The following is a 22,918-nucleotide window of genomic DNA, read 5'->3' on the forward strand; positions in this document are numbered from 1 at the left end:
CGGTGAGACGCACGCACACACAGCAGCAGCATCATATCATCGCTGGTCTCCTCTGTGAATGTTAAATCTGAACGTCTCTGTCCGTCAGATGAAGTCGTCTTGAAGTTTGAGAGGGCGAAGGTCAGAGCGAGGAACGTCGCCTACGACACACTACCCATCGTTATCCATGGCAACGGACCCACCAAGGTAACGACCATTCACAGCGATGAACGCCCTGAAGACGAGTTAGATCTGATCTTTGGAGTATTTTAGCAGAGCTCGGTGCTTCGGCCTGTTCACAAACTGCAGACGCTCCATTCAGACAGGACAAAGACCAGAGTCTCCTCAGGGGGCGCTGCAGAGCTGAAGGGGAGGCAGAGACACTGCAGGAGGTCAGCCTCATAACCAGAGGTGGAAATAGTACTAAAATATTCTACTTAAGGAAACGTACGGTCACATTGACGAATTTTTACTAAATACAAGTAAAGTTACTGGTATAAAAATCTACTCTAGAAAAAGTAAAAGTAGCTCATTTAAAATGAGTGAAAGTTACTTTTTAACCTCCTAAAATATTATTTAATTTATATTGATTTGTTGTTATGAGAGCTCACGGTCCTGCTGGATCACCTTTTTATCTTTTATCACAGTGAGTCGACTCACGTCAGAGGGTAAGTGAGGTGGACCAGGTGTCAGAAGTTCTGTCTGTCTCTGCAGCTGCAGCTGAACTACCTGGGGAACTACGTGCCCACAGCCTGGACCTTCGAGAACGGCTGTGGGATCTGCGATGACGACCTGCTGCTGTTCAACGACACGCCTGTACGCTCGCTCGCTGGTGAACATGGTTACATCTCTTGTTTTATCAAAGTTTCTCCACGCTGATGTAAATACGTGTGTGTTCAGGATGAGGAGATGCCCCTGGTGTATGTCGCCGTGTTCATCGAACACGCGACCCCTTCATGGAGGAGTTCTTGGAACGGCTGACGACGCTCAACTACCCGATGGCGAGGATCCGCCTCTTCATCCACAACAACGTACGATACTAACGCACGCACAGGACAAAGATCTGTTCCCCTCTGTTCTGTTCTGATCTGTCGAACTCTACCTGTGATCCAGGTCGTGTACCACGAGCGTCACATTCAGAAGTTCTGGGAGCGCCACCGGGCGCTGTTCCCCAACGCCCGGCTGGTCGGACCAGAGGAGAACCTGCAAGAGAACAAGGCCAGAGACATGGCAGTGTGAGTGGAGAACCCATACAGACGTTAGAGACGCAACTGTCGGTCCTGGACAGCATCAGGCTGTCAGGACTCTGCAGAACGAGTAGTCGGTCGACAGAGAACTGATCGACAGACAGTCCTGATGGTTTCAGCTTCTCAGATGTGCAGATTAGCTGCTTTTTCTTGCTGTTCTGTCACTGGGTTAGAAATCAGAAAAGCAGCCGACAGCTTTACTCAGTAAATTTAATTAAAGTAGTAAAACAGTTATCAGAATTACTTTTCTGTCATTTAACTAGTTTCCTAATTGTTTATTTCCCACATTCGACTAAACGACCAAGTGAGTGAGTGACGCAAGTGAGGCGTGACTTTCCAAAGCATATGTACAGCTCCACAGTAAATGAAACGCATGTTTTGGCCTGATGAGAAAAGGGCAACATGTGGTCCAGAAGTCCCAGATGTCAAAATGTCCGATTCCATGTTCCCTTTTCTGTTTTACTCAATAAGATCCTACAAACTTTTTTCAAATAGATAATAATAAATAATAAGTCTAAAGCAGACCTTCATGTTGTCTCACTGAACATGTACAAGTTGAACGTTGATGTCTGTGACAACGTACGGGACCTTACTGTGTGTGTGTGGTGTGTGTGTGTGTGTGTGTGTGTGTTTGTGAGCAGCGAGGCGTGTAAGAAGGATCCGGACTGTGATTACTACTTCAGCATTGACTCTGACGTGGCCTTGACGAACCCCGACACGCTGAGGATACTAATCGAGGAAAACAAGTATGGAATCTGATGTATAAACTGAAAAGTACACGCTACTGCTCTACACCCCAACAAGTATACACTCTTCTGTATAACCCTACATCACAACAAGTACCCACTCTTTTAAATAACCCTACACCCTAGTACTTATTTTATATACCCTGCTATCTAACGAGTACACACTAGTACCCTTCTCTTACGCGACACCCTAACAAGTACACACTAGTACCCTTTTATATACCCTACACCCTAACAAGTACACACTAGTACCCTTTTATATACCCTACACCCTAACAAGTACACACTAGTACCCTTTTATATACCCTACACCCTAACAAGTACACACTAGTACCATTCTGTCTTACCCTTTACACTACAAATACACATTAGTAGCGTTTTATATACACCCTAACAAGCGCACCCTGCTACTCCAACACATACCTACTCTTCTATATTACCCTACAGCCTCACAGGAACACACTAGTACCCTTCTTGTATATGACCGAACACATGTGTAGTACTAATGTTGAGAGGAAGTCAGTGTTTTCTGACACGTTCTTTTGTTTGTTTCCCTCTCAGGTCAGTAATAGCGCCCATGTTGTCCAAACATGGGAAGCTGTGGAGTAACTTCTGGGGCGCTCTGAGTCCTGAAGGATACTACTCCAGGTCTGAAGACTACATCGAGATCGTCCAGGCAAAGAGGATGTGAGCGCACACACACGCAAACACAGCAGTAGTCTTTTTAGTCTGCTTCTCTTTCGACCACAGGGTGTCTCACAACACAGCTGAGGTGAAAATGTTTACGCGTGTCTTTGTGTGCACGTGTTCGTGTTGCAGTGGTCTGTGGAATGTCCCGTACATCACTCAGGCCTACCTGATCAAAGGCAGCGTGCTGCGGTCCAAACTGTCCCAGGTGAGCCTGTACGTGGACCGGAGATGGACCCTGACATGGTGTTCTGCAGGAGCATCAGAGACCAGGTAACACACGCTAAACGCCGGCTCACCTCACGATTCTCTGCTGTTTACAGGGTCTGCAGTATCATATTACAGGCTGATTCTGGATTATTACATTACAATTAAATGTTTTATTATTGACTGCTTGAAACAAACACAGGTAAAGTTTTTCAGTACACACGTCTTTGTGCATCCTTGAACTGCTCTTGGTGCACGCAGGCGCTATATTTAAAGGACAAACTGATAAATTCCTGGATGTTTTCTGAAAAACAATGAGCCTCCGTTGACGCTAATCTCTGCGTGTCCACAGGGAGTCTTCATGTTTGTGTCAAACCGCGACGAGTTTGGCCGTCTGGTGGCGTCGGCCAACTTCAACACGTCCAGGCTGCACCCGGACATGTGGCAGATCTTCGACAACCCCGTGGTCAGACAAACATGCAGACACAGTAACGTGAACGCAGGGTGAACCGAATCGAAGCACAGGCTTGAACATGTGTTTGTGTTTGCAGGACTGGAAGGAGAAGTATATCCATGAGAACTACACCAAGATCTTTGAAGACCAGAAGACCTTCGTGGAGCAGGTAGCCTAAACAACATTTCAACAGGAAACTGCTTCCCTGTCTCTCTCCCTCCGTTTCAGATCAACCTGTTTTATAGATCTTAAAGTTCAACACATCAAATAAAGGTTTGCACAGTCCTCTGTAGTTCAGACCTGATCCCTGCGTGTCTGTCTCAGCCCTGTCCAGATGTTTACTGGTTTCCAGCCTTCTCAGAGAAGATGTGCGATCAGCTGGTGGAGACCATGGAGCACAACGGTCAGTGGTCCGGAGGATCACACAAGGTAAGCTGTTCACCCAGGTGACTGTGTCTGCGAGCAGCAGACGGGGAAAGCGAGTACCGAAAGTCTGTGTGTTTTGTGTGCAGGACGAGCGTCTGGCCGGAGGGTATGAAAACGTCCCAACTGTGGACATCCACATGAACCAGATCGACTTTGAAAAGGAGTGGCTCAAGTTCCTCAAGGACTACATCGTCCCCGTCACCGAAAAACTCTATCCTGGCTATTACCCCAAGGTACAGAGATTACACGGAAACACAGTCCTGGCAAAGCTTATTATCGTCAACAAAGACAAAACAACAACAACTAACTAAAATAAACTAGTCTGTTGAGCCGCAGGTGGATCAGGCCTTTGTTTTCCACATGAAGAGTCGGCACGCTGCGTGGCGAGTGGCTGTCCTGCCACGATGTGAACGAATCGGATTTGAAAGAGAATTGACCCTTCGCTAAGCCACGCCCCGAATACTCAGCTGGCCAATCACAGCGCAGTATAGGACTCGCTCTAACTGAGCTCAATTGACTCCAATGCAAAAAGAGTCGTTTTCGAGCTTTTTTTTGGCTGTATTTTTCTAAAATATGGTCAAACGCTGTTCCTGGGGCATCTTCTAATAATTAGTTTCAACCCAGAGAGGCTGAAAGGAGAAGTACGATTTATTCTCTTTCCAAAACCTGAAATAAATCCAGAAATATGTCGGCTGTGGATTGTTCCTAATGTAATGTTAACTTCCTACGAATGTAACGTAATAAATCCCGACTGTTCTGTTTTTTAATGATAGTAATAATGAATAGAGGCACACACAGCTTTACAGGAACAGCGTTGATCCTTAATATCATTGTCTCTCGCCTCAGTCGTTTGGGGATACGGCAGGTTTTAGCTTCTAACATTTTTTTTTCGTCCGTTTGAGTCAGTCTGACAGCCTGAATACAAGCATCACATGTATAATGCAACTGCAAAACTGTCTGCTTCTGAGATCGCTTTTTCCAACAAGCTGTGTAGCTGCTGGGGTCTGAACATGTTGTCTAACACAGCTACAGAGTTATCTGTCCACCTGCCTTGGTGGTTTTCTTTCTCTGGTTTTGTTCAGTTAAATCTGGCTTAGTGTTCATGTCCCTGTGTTGAGCTCCCCTCGCGCTGGGTTAACGTGGCTGCTGGTCATTATTTATTTCACTGCATGTCAGCTAGTGTGCGTTTATGTATGTGCTCATTGATCTTCACCAGCCTGTCTCTCTCTGCTTCACTTAGTTTTAATGAGAGCACCTGTTTTTTAACCCATAAAGGATTAGATTTAATATTTAACTGGTTTCCAGTCGTACTGCCTTCAGCGAGCTGGGGACTTCTCGTCTGTGTCTCCACTATCTTCCAATCAGCTGGAGAGTTTTAGCCCGAGCCAAAGATGCTCGACATCATGCAGCAACGAAGAAACTATCTAAAACAAATCTGAAATATAAATCAAGTCAAAACAAACTACAAATGCAAAACCATAATGGCCTCGTTCCTACAGTCCAGTCTGGCGCTCTAAGGTTACTGTGTGTGTGTGTGTGTGTGTGTGTGTGCGCAGGCCCAGGCCATCATGAACTTTGTGGTGCGTTACCGTCCTGACGAGCAGCCGTATCTGCGGCCGCATCACGACTCCTCCACCTTCACCATCAACATCGCCCTGAACAGGAAGAACGTCGACTACGAGGTACACAAACACACCTCAGAGCACTTTTTATTCACACGACATGAGGCTCTTTCTGTTGGCAGACAGGTTTTAACTCTTAACGGCCATAATCCGAGCGTTCCTGCTGGGATCGAAGCCTGATCCCAGAGTCGCTTTGATGATGCGGATCTGCTGACTCTGATCTGATACATGTATATTTACCTAAATGTTGATTAACTCACTGAAATAACTGGAACCTTCAGCTGGAGATGTGAGATCAGCTGACGGGAGACGATCTTTGGTCGAGTTCAGACTCACAAACCTTCAACAGACCAGTTTTGTTTTAACAGTTGAAAGGCAGTGACAGCTTTGACAGTGAGCGGTCAGACTTTACTGCACTGAGGTTGTGGATTTTAACCCGTGCAGGTGTCAGATCTCACACTGCGTCTCTCTCTCTCTGTGTGTCAGGGTGGAGGCTGCAGGTTCCTGCGTTACGACTGTAAGGTGGAGTCTCCCAGGAAGGGCTGGTCCTTCATGCACCCGGGCCGCCTGACGCACTACCACGAGGGTCTGCCCACCACCAAAGGAACCAGATACATCATGGTGTCCTTCGTGGACCCCTAAGACTGACTGGGACTGTGTGAGTGTGTTGAAGAGCCTTCCTGGTCACGGATCGGTCGACCAACCAACCACTTCAACTGGTCTACTCTGTGTGTGTGTGTGTGTGTGTGCGCTTGTTTTACTGTATTCATGGGGTCCAAAAACCAGGGACCCACTATACTTGTGGGGTCAGGCAGCTTTGTAGAGACCAAAATGCTGGACCCTACAAGTTTAGAGGGCTGTTTGAGGGCCAGGACTTAGTTTCAGGGTTCAGGTTTGGGGCCCCATGAAGATAGTGACACAACGCTGTGTGTGTGTGTGTGTGTGTGTGTGTGTGTGTGTGTGTGTGTGTGTGTGTGTGTGTGTGTGTGTGTGTGTGTGTGTGTGTGTGTGTGAACATTAGTCAACCTCATCACAGATACGGCGGCGGATTAGACGTGATGACCGTGAATGCATCGTCTCAAGACTTCTTATTTCATTTTAAGTTTGTCTTTCTGACTTCTGATTGGACGATCCAGCCCCACCTGCTTTCACACCTGACGCGCCTTCCCCTCTGACCCGGCTTTGCACGACCTTCAGCGGGGGTCAGACGCAAGACCCTGAACGCACCGTCGCAGGACTTTTCAGAATAAGAGTCACTTTATTTAGCCTTCATTTAGTGACGAGCAGATGTGCATTTCAAAATAAGAGTCACCGTGCTGCCTTATCTCACGACACTACCTGAATCTATGCAAGCAGAACGCACTCCAACTGTGTGCGTGTGAACGACCATCAGCTGTTACACTCCGTCAGATGTTTTTGGCCTTTAAGAGTTTGATTTCCCCAAACAGTTAATGTGAAGTAAAGTGAGGATCAGACGAGACGCTTTGAAAACATTAAAGGCCTTTTATATCTCTGTATTTTATTCTTCAGCTTTAGCTGTTTAAATCCATTTCTTTGTCTTTCCATCATGTAGTTGAATATTTTTTTTCCCCCATCGTCGCGGTGTGAACCCGTAGGTTCCTCTCAGTATTTCTCTGTATTTAAAAATGTTTTGATGATTTTTGAGGAACGGTTCCTTAAGAACGGGACTTACGAGGTTTCCACCCGACGCTGCCTTCAGTTTTCTGTCGATACGAGGAGTCAGCGCTCTGGCTTTGTACAAACTGCATTAAATTATTTGTTAATGACTGAACGAATAAAGTTTTGAGATTTTAATAAATAAGTTTTCTGTCACAGCAGGGTGCGCTTGTTTTCTGTGTGTGTGTGTGTGGGGGGGGGGTGGAGCTACGGATCGTCTTCAGTAAATCCTTTATATTGTCTGTGATGGAGAACAAAACCTCTTCTTTTTAAATCTTTACAGAACGAGGACCAGCTTTGATCTCCTCCAGACTCACTTCTTTAATATTTCATTTACAGAGTTCGTACTGTCGTTCCAGACCTCTGACCTCATGTAAAAATCATATGTGGATCTTGAAATAGAATTTTCTTTAAGTGTTTAATACATTAATCTGTGTTCTGCTGCTCTTTAAAGTCCAGGTCTATTTATGTCACATCATCCCTACTGGTTTTATTTGATATCTTTAAACTCTTATTGTTAAACAGGAATTAAGTTATCTTTGTTACACACTTAACTTTAAATTGAACATGGTGCACCTGCAGAAACTCTGCCTGAAGGTCCCTGTAATGGCTGTTTTGAAGCTTTAGTCCCATCACATGGTCTTCATCTGTGGGTGTTTCGCATATAAAACCCTTCTAGTAACATAAAAAAAAAATCAAAAAACAAACTACCGCACACTGGTCTGACTTTATTACCTTTATTGTGAGAAACACGTTTTGCCCATTGCTTCTTCAGGCTCACAAAGTGAAATTAGAAAAACACTTCCAGGTGTGCTAAATAGACCCTGTGCAGGTCATGTGACCAGCACAATCCATGTTTTCCCATGACACCTTTCTCATGTATATACATATATAAAATCAACAGGAATGTGATAATTATACAAACAGATCAACAAATATCACTATATATATATATATTAGTATAAACAGAACTAAACAGAATGAGTGGAGTGGAAGAGCATAAGCTCTTCCACTCCACTCATTCTGTTTAGTTTGGCCCACATTAAGCCACATGGACATTTCAAAACAATGACAACATGGGTAGACAGACAATTGATGAATTATTTTATGTTGTGTTTCTTCCTTGAACGTGGATGGTTAAATGTTTCAGTGTCAAATGTGTTGGAACAATGTGCACATTTGCCACACCTATAGTTCCCATAAAGCTGTGATGAACGCCAATTAGTTTGAGTGGGTTCTTAATACATGGAAGTGACAACAAAACGAGGTGCAGACACTGCTAAATGGTTCAAATCTGGGTCACATTCTAGGATACTCCAATGTTTGTTATGATCTGTTTAACCTGTCTAGAGATGGTACAATATACTGACACCTTCCAGTAACATATTTCAAAAGAAGCTAGTGATGGGCCGATCGATATTTCTGATCCCTGCCTTTCCTGCTCTGGGATCGACTCTAATATAAAAGAATCAACATCTAAACTCAGTAATTTGGAGTGTGTGTGTTTTATCTTCAGTGACAAGGTGTGACCTGTCACCTCTGGAGGCCTGAAGAATCAAACTGAGATTTATTTTACTTTCAGCTCCTCAGGAGGCTGGTGTCTCAAAGACAAGACTTTGACTAGATCAAACCAACAGTCAGACTTCAGAGAGACATTGAATGCATCTGTTGCTCAGAGCTAACTCATCAGTCAGGCTCAGGACAAAAGAAAACAATATGGGTTCACTCTTTCCCTTCTCTTTCATGAGCCATGTTGTGTGGTGCTACAGGTCACCAGCTGTCACTCAATAAGTGTTACCAATCCAAACATGGCTTCAGCCCCGGGGGTCAAGAGCTTCTCAGTCTGAGATATCTTTGTGAAACCAGAGGTTTTGTACGTACTGGGCCGCGATGTGATTGTCTCTCTGGATGTTCTTTAAGTTTTAGTGTCAAAGGAAAAAAATCACAGGCAGTAAGCCCCTGTTAAAACTTAGAAACTTGTCTCTAAGGCCTTTTATGTTCAAATAAATCATGCCTCTACCATGTTCACCAGAACAGCTACAAGAATACCTTAATGTTTGATCAATACTTTATTAACAGTCAGAGTAACTGAGACCGTTTGTTCAATGATGCATCAAATGTTAAACAAACATGCCGTCTAATACTGCAAACAGCGATGCCTCCCCCACCAGGTGGCCACAAAGAGAAGGAAACGCGCTCACCTCTAATGCTGTCCCCTGTGGCTTCCCGTAGTAGAGAAAACTAAGACGTTCTGCTAGTTTAGACTTTAGCCAAACTTAAAACCATCATCTTTAAAGCATTTTAAAGTTTTCCTTAAAGATGTCCCGACATTAAAACGAAACCAGCAGTCCGGTTATAAAGCAAAACGCGCTTCGTCCGGTTTGGTAGGAACCTGTGCGGCTGCCGTAGAGAGGAAGCGACAACACAACAGCCAAGATGGTGCTGGAAAAGAAAGCTTCCGGTGAGTTTGGGTCATTTTAACCAAATTATGTATTAAAACGCGACCCCGCTGCGTTACAAACTACTATATCTGAAGAATCATAGTTGACACGGTGTAAATACGCGTTAACAGATGATCTGTTGTCCTTTTTAGTCCGTTTTCGTTCATGCTAACGGCGGCTGCGGAGCTAACGAACGAAACGTAAACCTGAAACGGCTCTACGAGTTTATTAACGATACAAGTCGTCTTTGTTATTTGCTCTTATACTGTCATTATTGTTACATGATTACCATAAATTCGGCGTATAAACGATTCACAAAAGTAACACTAATGTGACTTACACCCTCACTTCCGGTACCGGATCGTGCTTCAGCTAGCGGCACGCTGCGTTTGATTTCAGCGAGAAGGCTGCAACTTTTGGGATATTTTATAAAAATAGGTGATGCTTTGTGTCCCCGCTGTCCGCCGAATTAAACTTTAGTTCATAACACGTTGTAAATTATTTGAGAAAATGTTTTATGAAGTGTCTATCAATAACTAAAGTATGGAGAAACGTTAAATTACGAGATTTTATAGCGCAGTTTGGTTTTGAGTCTAAAGCTGCGTTCAAGCTACAGCTAAAAACAGAGGAATGTAAACACTTTCTGTCCGTCAGCTCGGGTGGAGGCCGGGCAGCGCCGAGTTCTGGATGAAGCCACCAGACAGAGGAGACTGACCAGACAGCTCGAGGCTCTGGAGAAAGACAACTTCCAGGTGCGTCCGTGTGAATCTGTGTTAATACAATGTGATCAATAATCCTTCAGGGCGCGAATGCAACACAGTCACATCGGTTCAGATTAGTCCGTATCAGGGCTGTGGTCCAGGTAAGAAACACCTGTAATAGTCTGTGCTACGTCCTGATGAGGAGATCTGTGATTCTATTGGCTGATGATGTTGTTTAATAACACTTTACTTTAACGGGTCATGTTGTTGTTGTTCATTTTGTGTTTCCAGGACGACCCTCTGTCCTCCCTCCCTCCCCCAGGTCCTACTGCCCGCCTTCCCGCCTTCAGCGAGACAGAAGAACCAGGTGAGATTTCCTGTTTTAAAAACGCATTTGTTGGACGAAGTACACAAATCCTGTACTTGACTACAAGTACACATACCGTTGCTAAATATTACTCCACTAAATGTAGAAGTATTTCTACTTGACTCAAAGTACAAAAGTACCTGCTTTCTATTTGTGTTTGCCAGGGTTCATGGACATGACAAACAGAATTTAAAATACACGTATTCATTAAACAATGTTGTTATTGTCCTTTTAATAAAAATTCAACATACTCAGTTATAATTTTACCACACAGTAAAAATACTCTATTACACTTAAAAGTATTAAGAGTATCATCAGGAAAATGTACTTAAAGTCCTCATTGTCCTTTTGAAAGTTATTCTATTATATTTTATTATTATTACTCGTGCATTAATTAATAAAGCAGGATTTTACTGCTGTAGTTGTTGAGCTGAAACTCATTTTGAACTTTTAGAACAGAACAGAAAACTTTATTGTCATTGTCACATATACAACGAAATGTCAAAGTGCAGACCAGCCAGTGCATCATTCTTAAGATGTAACTTAAAATAGTAAATAAATAGTAACTAAAAACAGCATGAACAAGCATTCATGTATACAGACACACTTATTGCACCAGTCCCTCACTTTAGCAGCGTTGCAGTTATCATGACCACAGCAAACTCTCTTCATTTAACAGTCACATACTTCAAGTCTGGGGAGCAGTGACTGTCTACAGTTACTGTGTTTGTACACTCGCTGTTGTTCACATATACACTGAGTCCCCCACCTCTGCGCTTACAGGGGTCTACTGTTCTAATCCAATTTTCAGGATCTAATGCCGGCTGTAGGTGTTATTTGCCCGACATAATGTACATAAAATAAAAAACGACGTATACCTAACCAGCCACACGAGGCACCCACCGGGAAAGCACTTAGCCGCTGCATCTGTGTGCGGCGCCATTCTCTTCTGTATCCGACTGCAGCTAATGATTATTTTCATTATGGATTAATCTGCTGATTATTTCCTCCATTAATCGATTGATTGTTTGTAAAGATGCCGTCACAGTTACTCAGAGCTCAAAGTAAAGTACCTCAGTGTTGTTCTTAAGTACAGTATTTGAGTAAATGTACTTACTTACTGTGCACCGCAGCACGTGGTAGCAGAAGGCATATTAATCTTCTTCTTCTTCTCTCTGTGCGTCCAGAGAAGAAGAAGAGGAAGACGAGGGGCGATCACTTCAAGCAGCGTTTCAGGAAAAACTTCACCACGCTGCTGGAGGAGGAGGTGGGTCACGTGGCGTCACTGTTTTTCCTGCTTTCTCATTGGCTGTGTGTCTACTGTCAGCTGACTCCTGCTCTGCTCTCTGATTGGTAGAACCTGTCGGAGAAGCCGGAGCCCAACTACCTGTCCGCGGCGGCCCCGCCCTCCTCTCTGCCCCCCCGGCACTTCTGCTGCGTCTGCGGCTTCCCCTCTCACTACACCTGCACCACCTGCGGGGGGCGCTACTGCAGCACCAAGTGTCTGTGTACGCACAGAGAGACCAGGTACACACACGCCTTCCTGTACTTGTGAGGACCCTCAGGGACTTAATGCATATCCTAGACCTTAACCCAGACCTTAAAACCAAGTCTTGACTAACACAGGTAAAGACCGGACTAAATGTCCCCTCGCTCATGGTCTAAAACATTTGAAGAATTTGTTTAGGTCCACTTCAAAGAAATAATCTCAGGACTCGCATATTATAGATCGTGGACTCGTAGCACACAACAGGTCTTCACGATGCTGAGCACATTGCTCAGTTCTCATGGCGTAACGGCGTGATCTGTTCTGTAGTATGGTGCAGACAGGAGCCATGTTTCCATCGCATTTTGAAGTATTGCATTAGAAAAGGTGGATGGAAACGGCAAAAAAGGCTTTACGCTCACTTGAGGAGGAACAGTAAATGCGCTACGCTTTTGCTGAATAGGTTCTGACGTAGCGAACTTGTAATTCACGTCTGATCAGCTGTTTCTGCTGTCGGCGTATTCACAGATTATTTACTGACCAGAGTAGGGCTGGGCAGTAAAACAATAATGATAATTATTGCAATATAATTTTCCTCAATAACGATATAATAAATGTTCAATATATCATCAGTAAATATTTGATTTAATTCATTAGAATCATATTTTGTAGTGGCCTTTTATTGTGGCCAGCCTAAGGCCTTTTATTGTGGCCAGCCTAAGGCACACCTGTGCACTGCTGTCTGATCAGCATCTTGATATGCCACACCTGTGAGGTGGATGGATTATCTCTGTAAAGGAGAAGTGCTCACTAACACAGATTTTGACAGATTTGTGAACAATATTTGAGAGAAATAGGCCTTTTGTGTACATAGAGAAAGTCTTTGAGTCCAGCTCATGATGAATGGGGGCAAAAACAAAAGTGTTGCGTTTATAATTTTGTTCAGTGTAATAATACCATATATTACTCAGGTAATTATTATATTACATTATAATGAAAAACTGTATATTTTGTGTATTTTTCAATATATTTTTGTCATGCAGTAGTTATCACCTTACACATAATCTGCCCCAATGACTATTTTGAATGCAGCACATTGACTTTTGTAGTTTATCTCTTTATTAGCACTCTTTTAATTCTGACGCTACAAAAATTTGTCAGCCACCATCTATGATCCGGTGACCCAGAGGAAACACTGCTGTTGAATCCATCTAACACTACATGACTGTCTACAACGAGCAGATTTTACATCAGCGCCGCAGATCTGAAAGAGGAGCTAGAAATCTTTGTTAGGCAGGAAGATGCACCTCACAGTGAACCCAGCTGAACGCTCTTCTGTTGGCGTCCTCCGTGTTGAGAAAGCCTCTGTCTGTGTCCCGCAGGTGTTTGAAGTGGACGCTGTAACTGCCGCCACGTTACCATGGCGACGATGGCGGTACCTGTTCGCTGAGGACAGACGGACGAGCCGGGCGTTGAACCTGTGAACTGACTCTCTGTTTGTTGGCTTCTGTGAGAGCAGACGGACTCGCACACACATATACCAGAGTACGCTGTGACGTCACCGGAGAAGGCGAGGAGTTAAACCTCTGGACGTCAGAAGATCTACAGAAAGTGTTCAGTTTCTGTTTAACTCGTTTACTTAAATTGGAATATTTTTCTCCAAACTGTTCCAGTTATTCCTCATCCCATGATGCATTGTGTGACTTCACTGATCCGGCGTTGGTGAGAGTTAGCGGTTTATATTCTTTTATTTTCACAGCGTTTTGGCAAATAAACAATCTAAAAAACAACATTTTTAAAGGAAAGGTTTGTCCCTCTGAGAGCCAGATGTTCAGATTGAATCCGCTCTCGTGGCCTTTATGCTACAGCTAGCAGCTGCTTAGCTTAGCTTAGCTTATCTTAGCTTAGCATAAAGACAGGGGGAAACAGCTAGCCTAAATCCTAAAAAACTAAATCCTGTCACAATGAATCTGTATCTGTTCCTCTAGCGAAGCTGCACTCACAGCACAACATGCTACATACCAAGTGTTAAAGCTAACATAAATTGAATGCTGATATGAGGAGTATGTGAACAGAGTTGGTCTTTTTCCATGTGGCGTTCTGTTTATTTTGTCCACCACCCGTGTGTGCTGATGTGCCAGATGTTGTGTTATTGTTTTGTAAATAATGATTCGTGTTTCGTCTTTTATTAAAGAAAGTGACCCTGAAGCTGAACTCTTCTTCTTCTTCTCTCTGTCTGATCCAGTAGAAACCGTCAAGTGTCGACTTTTAAACAGCAGCATTTAGTTTGTCCGGTTTTCAACACCGAGCAGGTGGAGGTGATGGTGCCGCCCCGAATAATTGGTGGAGGTGGTAGCCTGAAAGGACCGCCTGCAGACACTACTCAGGGCTGAAAGCTTCTCCACCTGCGTTTGTTTGATCTTCTGAACGCTGGACGCTTTCACATCTAGCAGTTAGTTAGTCTGTGTTGTGGCATTAGGAAATATGAACATCTAACCTTGTGATCACGTTCACATGTGGAATAGGGCAAAGTATTTGTTCTGTTGACGAAAAGGGACATAAAAAACAATTATTATTCATATTTTTTGAAAAAAGATTTTGTCACAATAGTTTTGAATGTTCTACGTCAGATTTGTTAAGTGATCCATTTTGAGCATAAAGAAAAGTTTCACCACATAATTAACCATCTGGTTTCTTCTATTTTCCACTCAGGAGCAAAAATCTGCCTTTAAACTTAAAAGAAATAATGATTCAACGTATATCGAATGATTAGAAATGTTTTTATCTTGATAACATTTTCGGCCGTATCGCCCAGACCTAATGTGGAACCAAAAGACATCATATTCTTCTTGAACAGTAAAACTTCTCTCACAAGCCTCTTGTTTTAATCGCTTTCATTGACTTTATCTCACCTTTTACCGTGTTTTTATGATGGTGGTTTTATCTCGTATCTGGTTTTAAAAATATGCTTTTATTTTTATATTTCTGCTTTTATTTATTTTTTTATTTTACGTTCATTGATGTTTTTACATTTCTGTTTTTACCTTCTCTCAACATCTTGGGATTAGTCACGCACCTTGATTCTTGCTGTATGAAATGTGATGTTATAAATAAATTGACCTCACTAACGGGACTGAACCCCGGTCGAAGGTGCAGCACAGAGCGGTTTGTAGTAAAGATGGAGCATCAAAGGCGTCAGGCCGACATTGTACAACTTGATCACAATCTGATATCTGATTGATTTAAACATACATGAGACAGGAAATAGAATTTATATATCATTTAATTTGAGTCTTCACGAAAGAAGCAAAGTTGAGTTGACCACAAACGTCAGTTTGGAACATTTTATATGCGAGACGTCAGGAGTCTCTTCATCATTTATTTATTTAGCTGTGACTTACAGTTGCTACATGTGTCGCACGCGTCTTGCGCACCGCACACCTCAAACCCGGGTCTCCTACAGCACAGGCATGTGTCATATCCACTGCACCACCTGTTAACATAAAGATATCGATCACATCAGCTTTGAGGGAAAGAGCCGATGAAAGGTCAGCGAATCTTAATGCTTTAAAGTGTGTGTGTGTGTGTGGGGGGGGGGGGTTAAAAGTCCAGCTGACTCTCTATTTTCCTTCCTGGTATCCATGGCAACACTGTCATTAAACGCGTAAATTATTAATGTGGACTTTTGAGTGTGTGTGTGTGTTTTGCATGGATGAAGTTTTCAGAGTGTGGTGAAGCGAGGCGAGGGCTGCAGGAAGTGGTCGGTCAGCCGTCACGCCGCCGAGGAGCTGCAGCTTCACACCAGCCAGTGAGTACAAGCTGGGAGTCTCCTCTGAGGGGCTCAAACCCACGAGAGTCAGGAACGGGTTCCAGGGGGGCCCCGGGTCTCCCTGACGGATCCTCTGGTTGAATCGCTGTCTGGAAATATAAAGTTCATTTGCTGCTGTTAAAATATTAGATGAACTGCAGCTGCCAACAGGTGAATTCTCTTTAAAGCTCCTCCCGCTGCAGACGTCATGAAGCCTTCTTCATCTTCATCGTCCTCTTCCTCGGTGACAGCTGCACCAGAAACTCCGCGTCCCTCTTTTTCATCTCGCCCTCCTCGTCAAAGTCTGCAAAGTCCAGAGTTGCAAGCAGAGTTTCTGCAAGGTGAGAGTCTGTCTCACCTCAAAATGACCTCGAGCAGCGTAGTCTTTGTGCGTCAGTCTGGGGGAGGGAGGTGAGGAAGAGGAGGAGGGAGGGAGGAGCCCATCATCGGCCCACGCCTCCTCACCTCTCTCGCCGTCGTCTGTCTCATCCTCGTCTTTCTGTTTTTCAGAGTTTCGGAACAAATCCCGGTTTCACAGAGACGTCGGTGAATCCAGTGCCGTCTCCTCTCCCCCCTCCTCTCCTCTGCCCTCCCCCCTCAGTTCCACCCCGCTCTCCTCCCCCTGCAGCTCCTCAGCCTCCTCCTCCTCCTCCCCTCCAGGCTACGACAAGAGACAAGGTGAGCCGGACGTCACGTGGCCTTCATGTCACGTGCAGTGGTGGGGAGAGCACTGACAAACTTTACTGAAGTAAAAGTACTCAGTCAATAATCCATTTATTTGGTCTGACATTAGTTTCACTGAGGAAATGAAAGTAAGCGTCTGCAGGTTGATGATGTGGATCAACACATGTGCTTTATTGTGAGCAGGACTGAACGATCAATCGTTTTCAAATCGAAATCGCGATTTGAAATAAGACGATTAGCTAATCGTGAAGAAGGCGATTAAAATGTAGGTTAATTACACAGCTCATTTTAAACAGTCATGCAGTTACAGATTCATGCCGTTGTCATCCTGCCAATCACGAGCGCCATGCGCCTCCTGTCACGGTCCTCCTCACCAATCAGAGCGGCACAGGGCATGTACGTTTTACAACAACAAACTAAACTTGTGGGATAATTGCGCCAACCGTACCGACTCAGGCAGCGGCTGTATCGCGATTTAGTCCAGCGTCAACTCACACTGAAGTGTTTCAGCAGCGGAGCGTTTAGATGAAACACGGGAGACAACCATAGAAAAGATACCTCTAAGCCCATTGCGAAACGTTTCAAGGAAACCTGTCATTCAATCCTAAAACGCCACGGCTTTCTGTGAACCTGTTTGGCTCCGCACTCCACATGGCTACATATCCCACATAGGGCATTTCAGAATAAGAGCGTTTTGCCTGCCTGATTTTGCTGACTTGTTCAGATTTGAGTTGGTTCAGTTTTCCTTGATTTTTGTACAACTCAGTAGGCTACGTAGTTAAATTGTTTATTTTTATATGATCGGGAATCTGCACAGGGTGTTTTATTTTGAAAGTCAACCGTTCTGTGTCAGACTTCCTGTCCGGTTCATCTGCTCTGTGCTGCTCGACTCGGCTTCCCTGAAAAATAGACTGGCAGTAAATATTGAACTTTGGCAAAACTTCGAGAAAATCGCAAATCAAATTTTAATCGCAACATCTGGCAGAAGAATTTAGATTTTTTTCTAATGCAAAAACCTGTGAAAGCGCTGTCAGAGGTTTTTGCATTAGTTTGGATGATCATGTAATGGGGCTGAACGATTAATTGCATTTGCGATATTATCGCGATGTGATACAACAAGATTTTCTAATCGATTACACTCTGGTCACATGACACCCAAGAGGAAAGCAGTCTCAAACCAAACGAGTCCGAAAGAGGCGCAGTCTGTCTGGGGAAACTCTACGCTTGTCTATTAAACACGAGAGCGTCACTTGGTTTTATTTTCATCGGCCAACTTTTTAATTGAACCTCAAATGAGTATTTTTTGTTTGCTTACTGGGATACAGAAAGATGGAGTCCTGGGAGATTAGAACTGATTTAAGTACATTAATTGCTGGTTAACTGTGGGTTTTGTATTGAGCGCTCACTGTAACAATCTGACTTTCATAATAATAATTCTACCTCTGTGTGCAGCTCGTTTGTCGCTGTCCAGCCCTGAGCTCCTGTCAGAGCTGAAACACTCGAGGACACGCTCCCTGCGACATGTCCCCGAACACAACGGCCTGACCACCGTCTTCTCTGGACGGGGAAGAGGAGGAGGAGGAGGAGGAGGAGGAGGAAGAAGAGGAAGAGGACGACAGGTGAGCAGATACAAACACTCACAGGGAGGCGGAGAATCAAATATTCACTAACTTTTCGTTCAGGGCGACACGTACAGCTGGTGACATGACAGGATGTGGTCTGTCTGCAGTGTCGGGAAAGTTGCGATATATTACTAGTTATTAAAAAAAGTAATATTATTACTTATTACTGGGTGATAAAAGAACTAGTTACGTTACTATATTACTTTCCAGTGTTTCCCACAGAATATATGCTCCTCAATCAAAAATGATTTGAAATCCAACTAGTAAAAAAAGTAGAAAATCATCATGTGGCGGTCAGCGTTTATGGGAACTGTAATAATCTTGCTGTTTTAGAAAAGTAATTAGTTACACTTCTAGTTACTGGGAAAGGAAATATTACTTGGCGAACACTGTCTGCCACAGACAGGACAAAGACTAAAGACAAAGACCTGAGCCTCCTCAGGGGGCGCCACCGAGCTGAAGGGAAGGCAAATGCTGCATCCCATTTACCTCGGAGGTCGTAGCGGCGATGACATCACCAGCCAGGTTAGCTATTGATTCGCCGGTTGATAAAAGAAAACGCATTGTGCGGTATTTACTCACACTAAACACTGTAGCAACACGTCCACAGACAGCAGCAGCACTTTGTGTTCAAACATTTAAATCGGTCACAAGTGTTAATAAACAGTATAAACCACAGCTTTCACTAACTGTTGATACCCGACAGCCATCTTGATCACAAAGTCGGGGCAGTGCAGTTCTCCCGACTTCGGAGGTCGGGATTCCCTTTTGACCTTTGAACTCTGAAATTCTGACTTCTCGACCTTTAGTTTAGTGCAGTTTACGGGACAAATAAAAATGTTTAAACATATTATTCAAGATTGTTTTGTACATTTTATGAAAGTATGGTAATAATAGTTGCATAATAACTTGAAATCTGAAAACCGACAGTAGAAGCTAAATCATCATTGTGGACTGTGGCGTCTCGCTTTAAGCTCTGCTGTCCTTCACATTTTCCTTTGTTTGCTCTTTTATGGCTTTTACAAAATCAACACATTTCCAACCTATAACTAGAAAAAGTACTGAGGAACAAACACATCTTTTACTGTTTTATTTACTTATTTAATGAAATTAATTGTTCTCATGTAATTTATTTGTAGCGTTGGCAATATTGTGGTCATACATTCATGCCAATAAAGCTGATTTGAATAGAAGAGAAATATATAAATAGAGTTAATAGAGTTATCTGCTCACTTCAAAGAAGCTCCGTCACAGAGTCGTAGCACAAGCACGACTTTGACAGGCGGAAGGAAAAGTAGTTCCTATCAACCGAGTATAATTAGGCAGGAAACGTTGGTATCAGAAATATCGATACTTTAGGATTGATCTGCTTATCACTAATGGAAACGGGTTTCTGCCACTACATATCAAAGTTTCCTCCTCACTAGAGGAAGAGGTGTGCAGGCTGGAGCCTGATCCTTCTCACAGGAGGTTTTACAATAACTATCACAATAGAAAGTAAACTCAATCGCGTGTGTCTTTATTCCCCTGCAGCAAAGTCGCAGACATCATCAGCCCAAGGATCAGTACGTGATGTCACCGTCCCACTGAAGCGCTTCTGCCCGCTGCACATACAGGTCCGTGTGTGGCGGTGGCGTCACTTACTGATCCTTCAGAAATACTTGGGGGGGAAAATATAGCGTGTGTGGAAGAGCTTCGTTACTGAAAAGCTATTTGATTCAGAAAACAGCGACGCTGCCACCAAGCTACTGAGAAATTTAGTTAAAATAGTAACGCTATTTAGTAAATACTGCATAATGTGTTTTCAAGAATCAGCGTTGGTAACAGTGGCTAACTTGGCTAGTGTGAGGTTCTCCGACTGTTAACTTGAATGCGGTCAACTCAGGCGTGACGTCATTCCCAGTTCCTACTTCCGTGGTAAATGTAATGCACCATAAAAAGCAGGAGCCTTCTGTAACAAGGCCCCTCGTGGTTTATAGGCCTGCATATTTGTGTTAGCACGTTAGCATCAGATTAGCAGGATGATGTTAATCTTGAATGTTCTTCTCCCGCAGGCCTCCGGCCCCACCCCGACCGCACGACCAGCCAATCAGATGACTTCGCACTGATCATCAGCAGCATCCGACCCTGTACCAGACTACTGGACCTGAATCCATCATGGACTTGGCTATCCTATAACCAATCATGCATTATTTACCATCAAAAATGAATATTTGAACAATAAGTCCTTGATTTCAGAGAGAAGTAAATAAAAATAACTTTTGCTCCCATATGTTTGTTTTTGAAAGACTAAAACAAGACCCGAGCCTCCAAACTCAGGGGAGGGTTTAGCGGACAGTTAATTATCTCATGTTAACACCTCACGACAAAGTATCTTAGGGATGGCGCCCGATTCCGACTCAAATAGCTGAATGGGTTATTGGTGATAACGAGCTGATCTATGGGTCGATCCATTCACTTCCATTATGCACGTACTACGCATGCGTCGGTAGACTGGAACATTTTGCTAAAATAGCATTTTCAGGAAAATGTTTATAACGTATAACTTCTGAAGAAAGCTAGCTCGGTATGGATATCGTGGCAGAGGCAGTGAAGTAACAGGAGAAGACGAAGTTGGAGGAAGCGAAGAAGAGATAAAGAGAGAGTGACGGAGCGAAAGACCGGACAGAGTGAATATCAGACTGGCTTTTACTGGTTGAGCTTAAAGAGCTGTTAGGATGCAGGACAGACGCCGAGCTGGCCTTCTTTCTGTTGTCAGTAATAACTTGTTAGCTGCTCGCTGTGTCCAGAAGTGTTGTGCTTGCTTGATGTTTGGCTGTTGGCAAAGTAAATCAGCCGGAGGTTACACAGACAGAGGTTTAGCCTCTAGCTACAAATCTTTAGTTGATGTAACCCACTAGATAACACACTCGGACGTCTGTAACGTTACTGTAAGTGCTCCTGCGTCCTGCTGTTTCTCGGCTAGCTCGCCACTCAAGTTTCAAGCAGCAGCAACATTATTCTGCTGCTGGTGGAGAGCAGCGCCGGGGTAGAACAAGAGCTGGGCAAGCGGGCAACGTAACTTTGGGAGAGGTGGAAAGACCGAAAAAAGGATGTTGACGGAGGTAGCTAAGAAGATAAAAAGAGAGTGGCGAGAGTTTCCCGCGAGACAAACGTAGAGCTGGCAGTCTTTCTGTGTACACAGTCTGACTTTTCACTAATATTGCTGTGTCTTGTGTTTTCGCACTTGCTCGATGTTTGGCTGTGTTAGCAGTAACGTAATCATAACCAATGCACCTGTGCGCATATTCATGACAGCGGTGAATCTTACTGTGTGGTGTCCAAAATCACTACTCACTATATATACTGGACTATTCATAGAGAGCTCGCCATTTTATAGGGCTGTTCGAATATATAGTGAGAATGATCATACCCTATACAGTCCACTCAAAGTATCCCAGAATGCATTTTGAAAAGTAATGTAAAACCATCATGCATTGCTCTGATAGAAAAAACAGTCCACCAACTGATTGTCCGACGGGAATGACGTAATTAACAGTGCTGAAATACTGACGGGAGTAGTGCCTAAAAGTGTTGTTTGCATTATGCGGGTTGTTGAGAATTATTTTAGAGCATTACAGCCTAAATTGTTATAATATTCACTAGAGTGAAGGTGTTCTGCATTGTCATCATTTAAAGTATTATTTTATAGTGTAAAGTTAAGATCACAGTGTTAAGACTCTATAGCTCTGAGTGTGTGTGTGTAACAGCAAGGCATCATCGAAAACACCAGCAAAGGAAAATGTAGAAGCAGAATTAGTGAAAATTGTGTTACAAAATGTACATAAATACAGTAAGAATGTCCTGTCTATAGAGAACAGTACAAGAGACACCAGCTTATTCCACAAAGTCAGGGTTTTGAGTCATCAGTGATTATCTCTAATCAGTATTAATAATCATTCTTAATCATTTTTATTAGTATTCATCATTAATCATTACTGATTATAAGTATAATCATATCAGTATAAGTAATATATAATATAAGTACTGAGCTTTGTTCTGCTGTTATCTACTGTTGTTATGACTACATGAGGAACTGTTGATGTGTTAGTCTGCTGATATTAAGACTACGTGCTTAATTACTGATTAAGAGGTCGATTGTCAACTTCCAACCTCTGGTTGTTATAGACTGCGTGAACTTTGAGTGAACTTGCTGAAGGAATTTTTGCTTGGCAGAAAAGCGACACAGGGTTGCTGAAATCACGTCAGATATAAAGATATAGAAAGTCAACAATACAGTAATAAATGACAGCTGGGGAACAGTGTTAATTGGTAAAAACAAAGAAGTTCATCATAAGGAAGGGGCAAACCAGCCCAGAGGGGGATATATTAGACTGTCTGCAGACCGGAGGATTGACTCCATCCTCTGACCTGCTGGGATGTTGTACGGGTTTATCTGTCCTGTTTTGGAATAAACTCTTTTGCGCCGACTCTTGACCGTCTCCAGAGAAGTTTTTGATTGCAAACTTATTGACTCCAATAGAAAGTTAATGGAGTATTTTTTGACACAGTTTATAAAGCTGGTGAAGGTGGGGACCAGGCTCAACTGGCCCAGCCTAGTTGTACATCTGACCCAACAGGGTGAGCTCACTATGTAATCCTCTACATACAACTCACTATATAGGGAGGAGGAGGCAACCCTACAAATACTTAATCTCAATCTTAATCTCTTAACGTACTGGCAACGCGGTCAATGCACAGCTGATCCTTCGGTGGCAGCGAGAG

At 43.5% G+C, this 22,918-nt stretch overlaps 3 protein-coding genes across 5 annotated transcripts in view; all 3 read left to right on the forward strand.

Annotated features, from left to right (window-relative positions):
• The window catches only part of LOC119912035 (multifunctional procollagen lysine hydroxylase and glycosyltransferase LH3-like), a 10,550-nt gene extending 3,344 nt beyond the window's left edge, over positions 1–7,206 (forward strand). The window contains 15 exon segments of the mRNA XM_038731009.1: positions 24–186; positions 694–795; positions 880–922; positions 925–1,010; positions 1,093–1,214; positions 1,868–1,972; positions 2,534–2,659; positions 2,792–2,883; positions 2,886–2,932; positions 3,219–3,332; positions 3,418–3,489; positions 3,645–3,749; positions 3,833–3,979; positions 5,303–5,428; positions 5,855–7,206. Coding sequence (XP_038586937.1) covers positions 24–186; positions 694–795; positions 880–922; positions 925–1,010; positions 1,093–1,214; positions 1,868–1,972; positions 2,534–2,659; positions 2,792–2,883; positions 2,886–2,932; positions 3,219–3,332; positions 3,418–3,489; positions 3,645–3,749; positions 3,833–3,979; positions 5,303–5,428; positions 5,855–6,010 — 1,606 coding nt within the window. The 3' untranslated portion in view covers positions 6,011–7,206.
• A 2,146-nt stretch (positions 7,207–9,352) lies between these two features.
• LOC119912724 (zinc finger HIT domain-containing protein 1-like) lies at positions 9,353–14,254 on the forward strand. The gene is made up of 6 exons (XM_038732019.1): positions 9,353–9,506; positions 10,141–10,238; positions 10,479–10,554; positions 11,742–11,821; positions 11,912–12,081; positions 13,423–14,254. Exons 1-6 carry the CDS (start codon positions 9,482–9,484, stop codon positions 13,442–13,444), a joined length of 471 nt encoding a protein of 156 aa, XP_038587947.1. The 5' UTR covers positions 9,353–9,481; the 3' UTR covers positions 13,445–14,254.
• A 1,063-nt stretch (positions 14,255–15,317) lies between these two features.
• Positions 15,318–20,424, forward strand: LOC119912720 (translation initiation factor IF-2-like). 3 transcript variants are annotated; one of them, XM_038732013.1, is made up of 7 exons: positions 15,318–15,588; positions 15,759–15,848; positions 16,037–16,189; positions 16,359–16,526; positions 17,985–18,151; positions 19,688–19,770; positions 20,209–20,424. In XM_038732013.1, the coding sequence occupies exons 3-6, from the start codon at positions 16,057–16,059 to the stop codon at positions 19,742–19,744; spliced, it is 525 nt and encodes a 174-aa protein (XP_038587941.1). In that variant the 5' UTR covers positions 15,318–15,588; positions 15,759–15,848; positions 16,037–16,056; the 3' UTR covers positions 19,745–19,770; positions 20,209–20,424. The 3 variants fall into 3 exon arrangements, with proteins under 3 accessions (XP_038587941.1, XP_038587939.1, XP_038587942.1); XM_038732011.1 differs by lacking the exon at positions 15,318–15,588 and having other exon boundaries at positions 15,715–15,848; XM_038732014.1 differs by lacking the exons at positions 15,318–15,588; positions 19,688–19,770 and having other exon boundaries at positions 15,717–15,848.
• The last annotated feature ends 2,494 nt before the right edge of the window (positions 20,425–22,918 follow it).

This window comes from Micropterus salmoides, unplaced genomic scaffold (assembly GCF_014851395.1).
Source record: "Micropterus salmoides isolate LMB-PRFRI ecotype aquatic unplaced genomic scaffold, ASM1485139v1 Ms_hic_scaffold_2, whole genome shotgun sequence".
In the NCBI taxonomy this organism is placed as follows: domain Eukaryota; kingdom Metazoa; phylum Chordata; class Actinopteri; order Centrarchiformes; family Centrarchidae; genus Micropterus; species Micropterus salmoides.

Bases quoted from the DNA above. Each gene is read 5' to 3' on its own strand.
- LOC119912720 (XM_038732013.1), top strand. From the start codon at position 16,057: ATGAAGCCTTCTTCATCTTCATCGTCCTCTTCCTCGGTGACAGCTGCA. The intron at 16,190-16,358 runs GTGAGAGTCTGT...TCTGTTTTTCAG, and splicing joins GCAAGCAGAGTTTCTGCAAG to AGTTTCGGAACAAATCCCGG. The intron at 16,527-17,984 runs GTGAGCCGGACG...CTCTGTGTGCAG, and splicing joins AGGCTACGACAAGAGACAAG to CTCGTTTGTCGCTGTCCAGC.
- LOC119912724 (XM_038732019.1), top strand. From the start codon at position 9,482: ATGGTGCTGGAAAAGAAAGCTTCCG. The intron at 9,507-10,140 runs GTGAGTTTGGGT...TCTGTCCGTCAG, and splicing joins GCTGGAAAAGAAAGCTTCCG to CTCGGGTGGAGGCCGGGCAG. The intron at 10,239-10,478 runs GTGCGTCCGTGT...TTGTGTTTCCAG, and splicing joins TGGAGAAAGACAACTTCCAG to GACGACCCTCTGTCCTCCCT.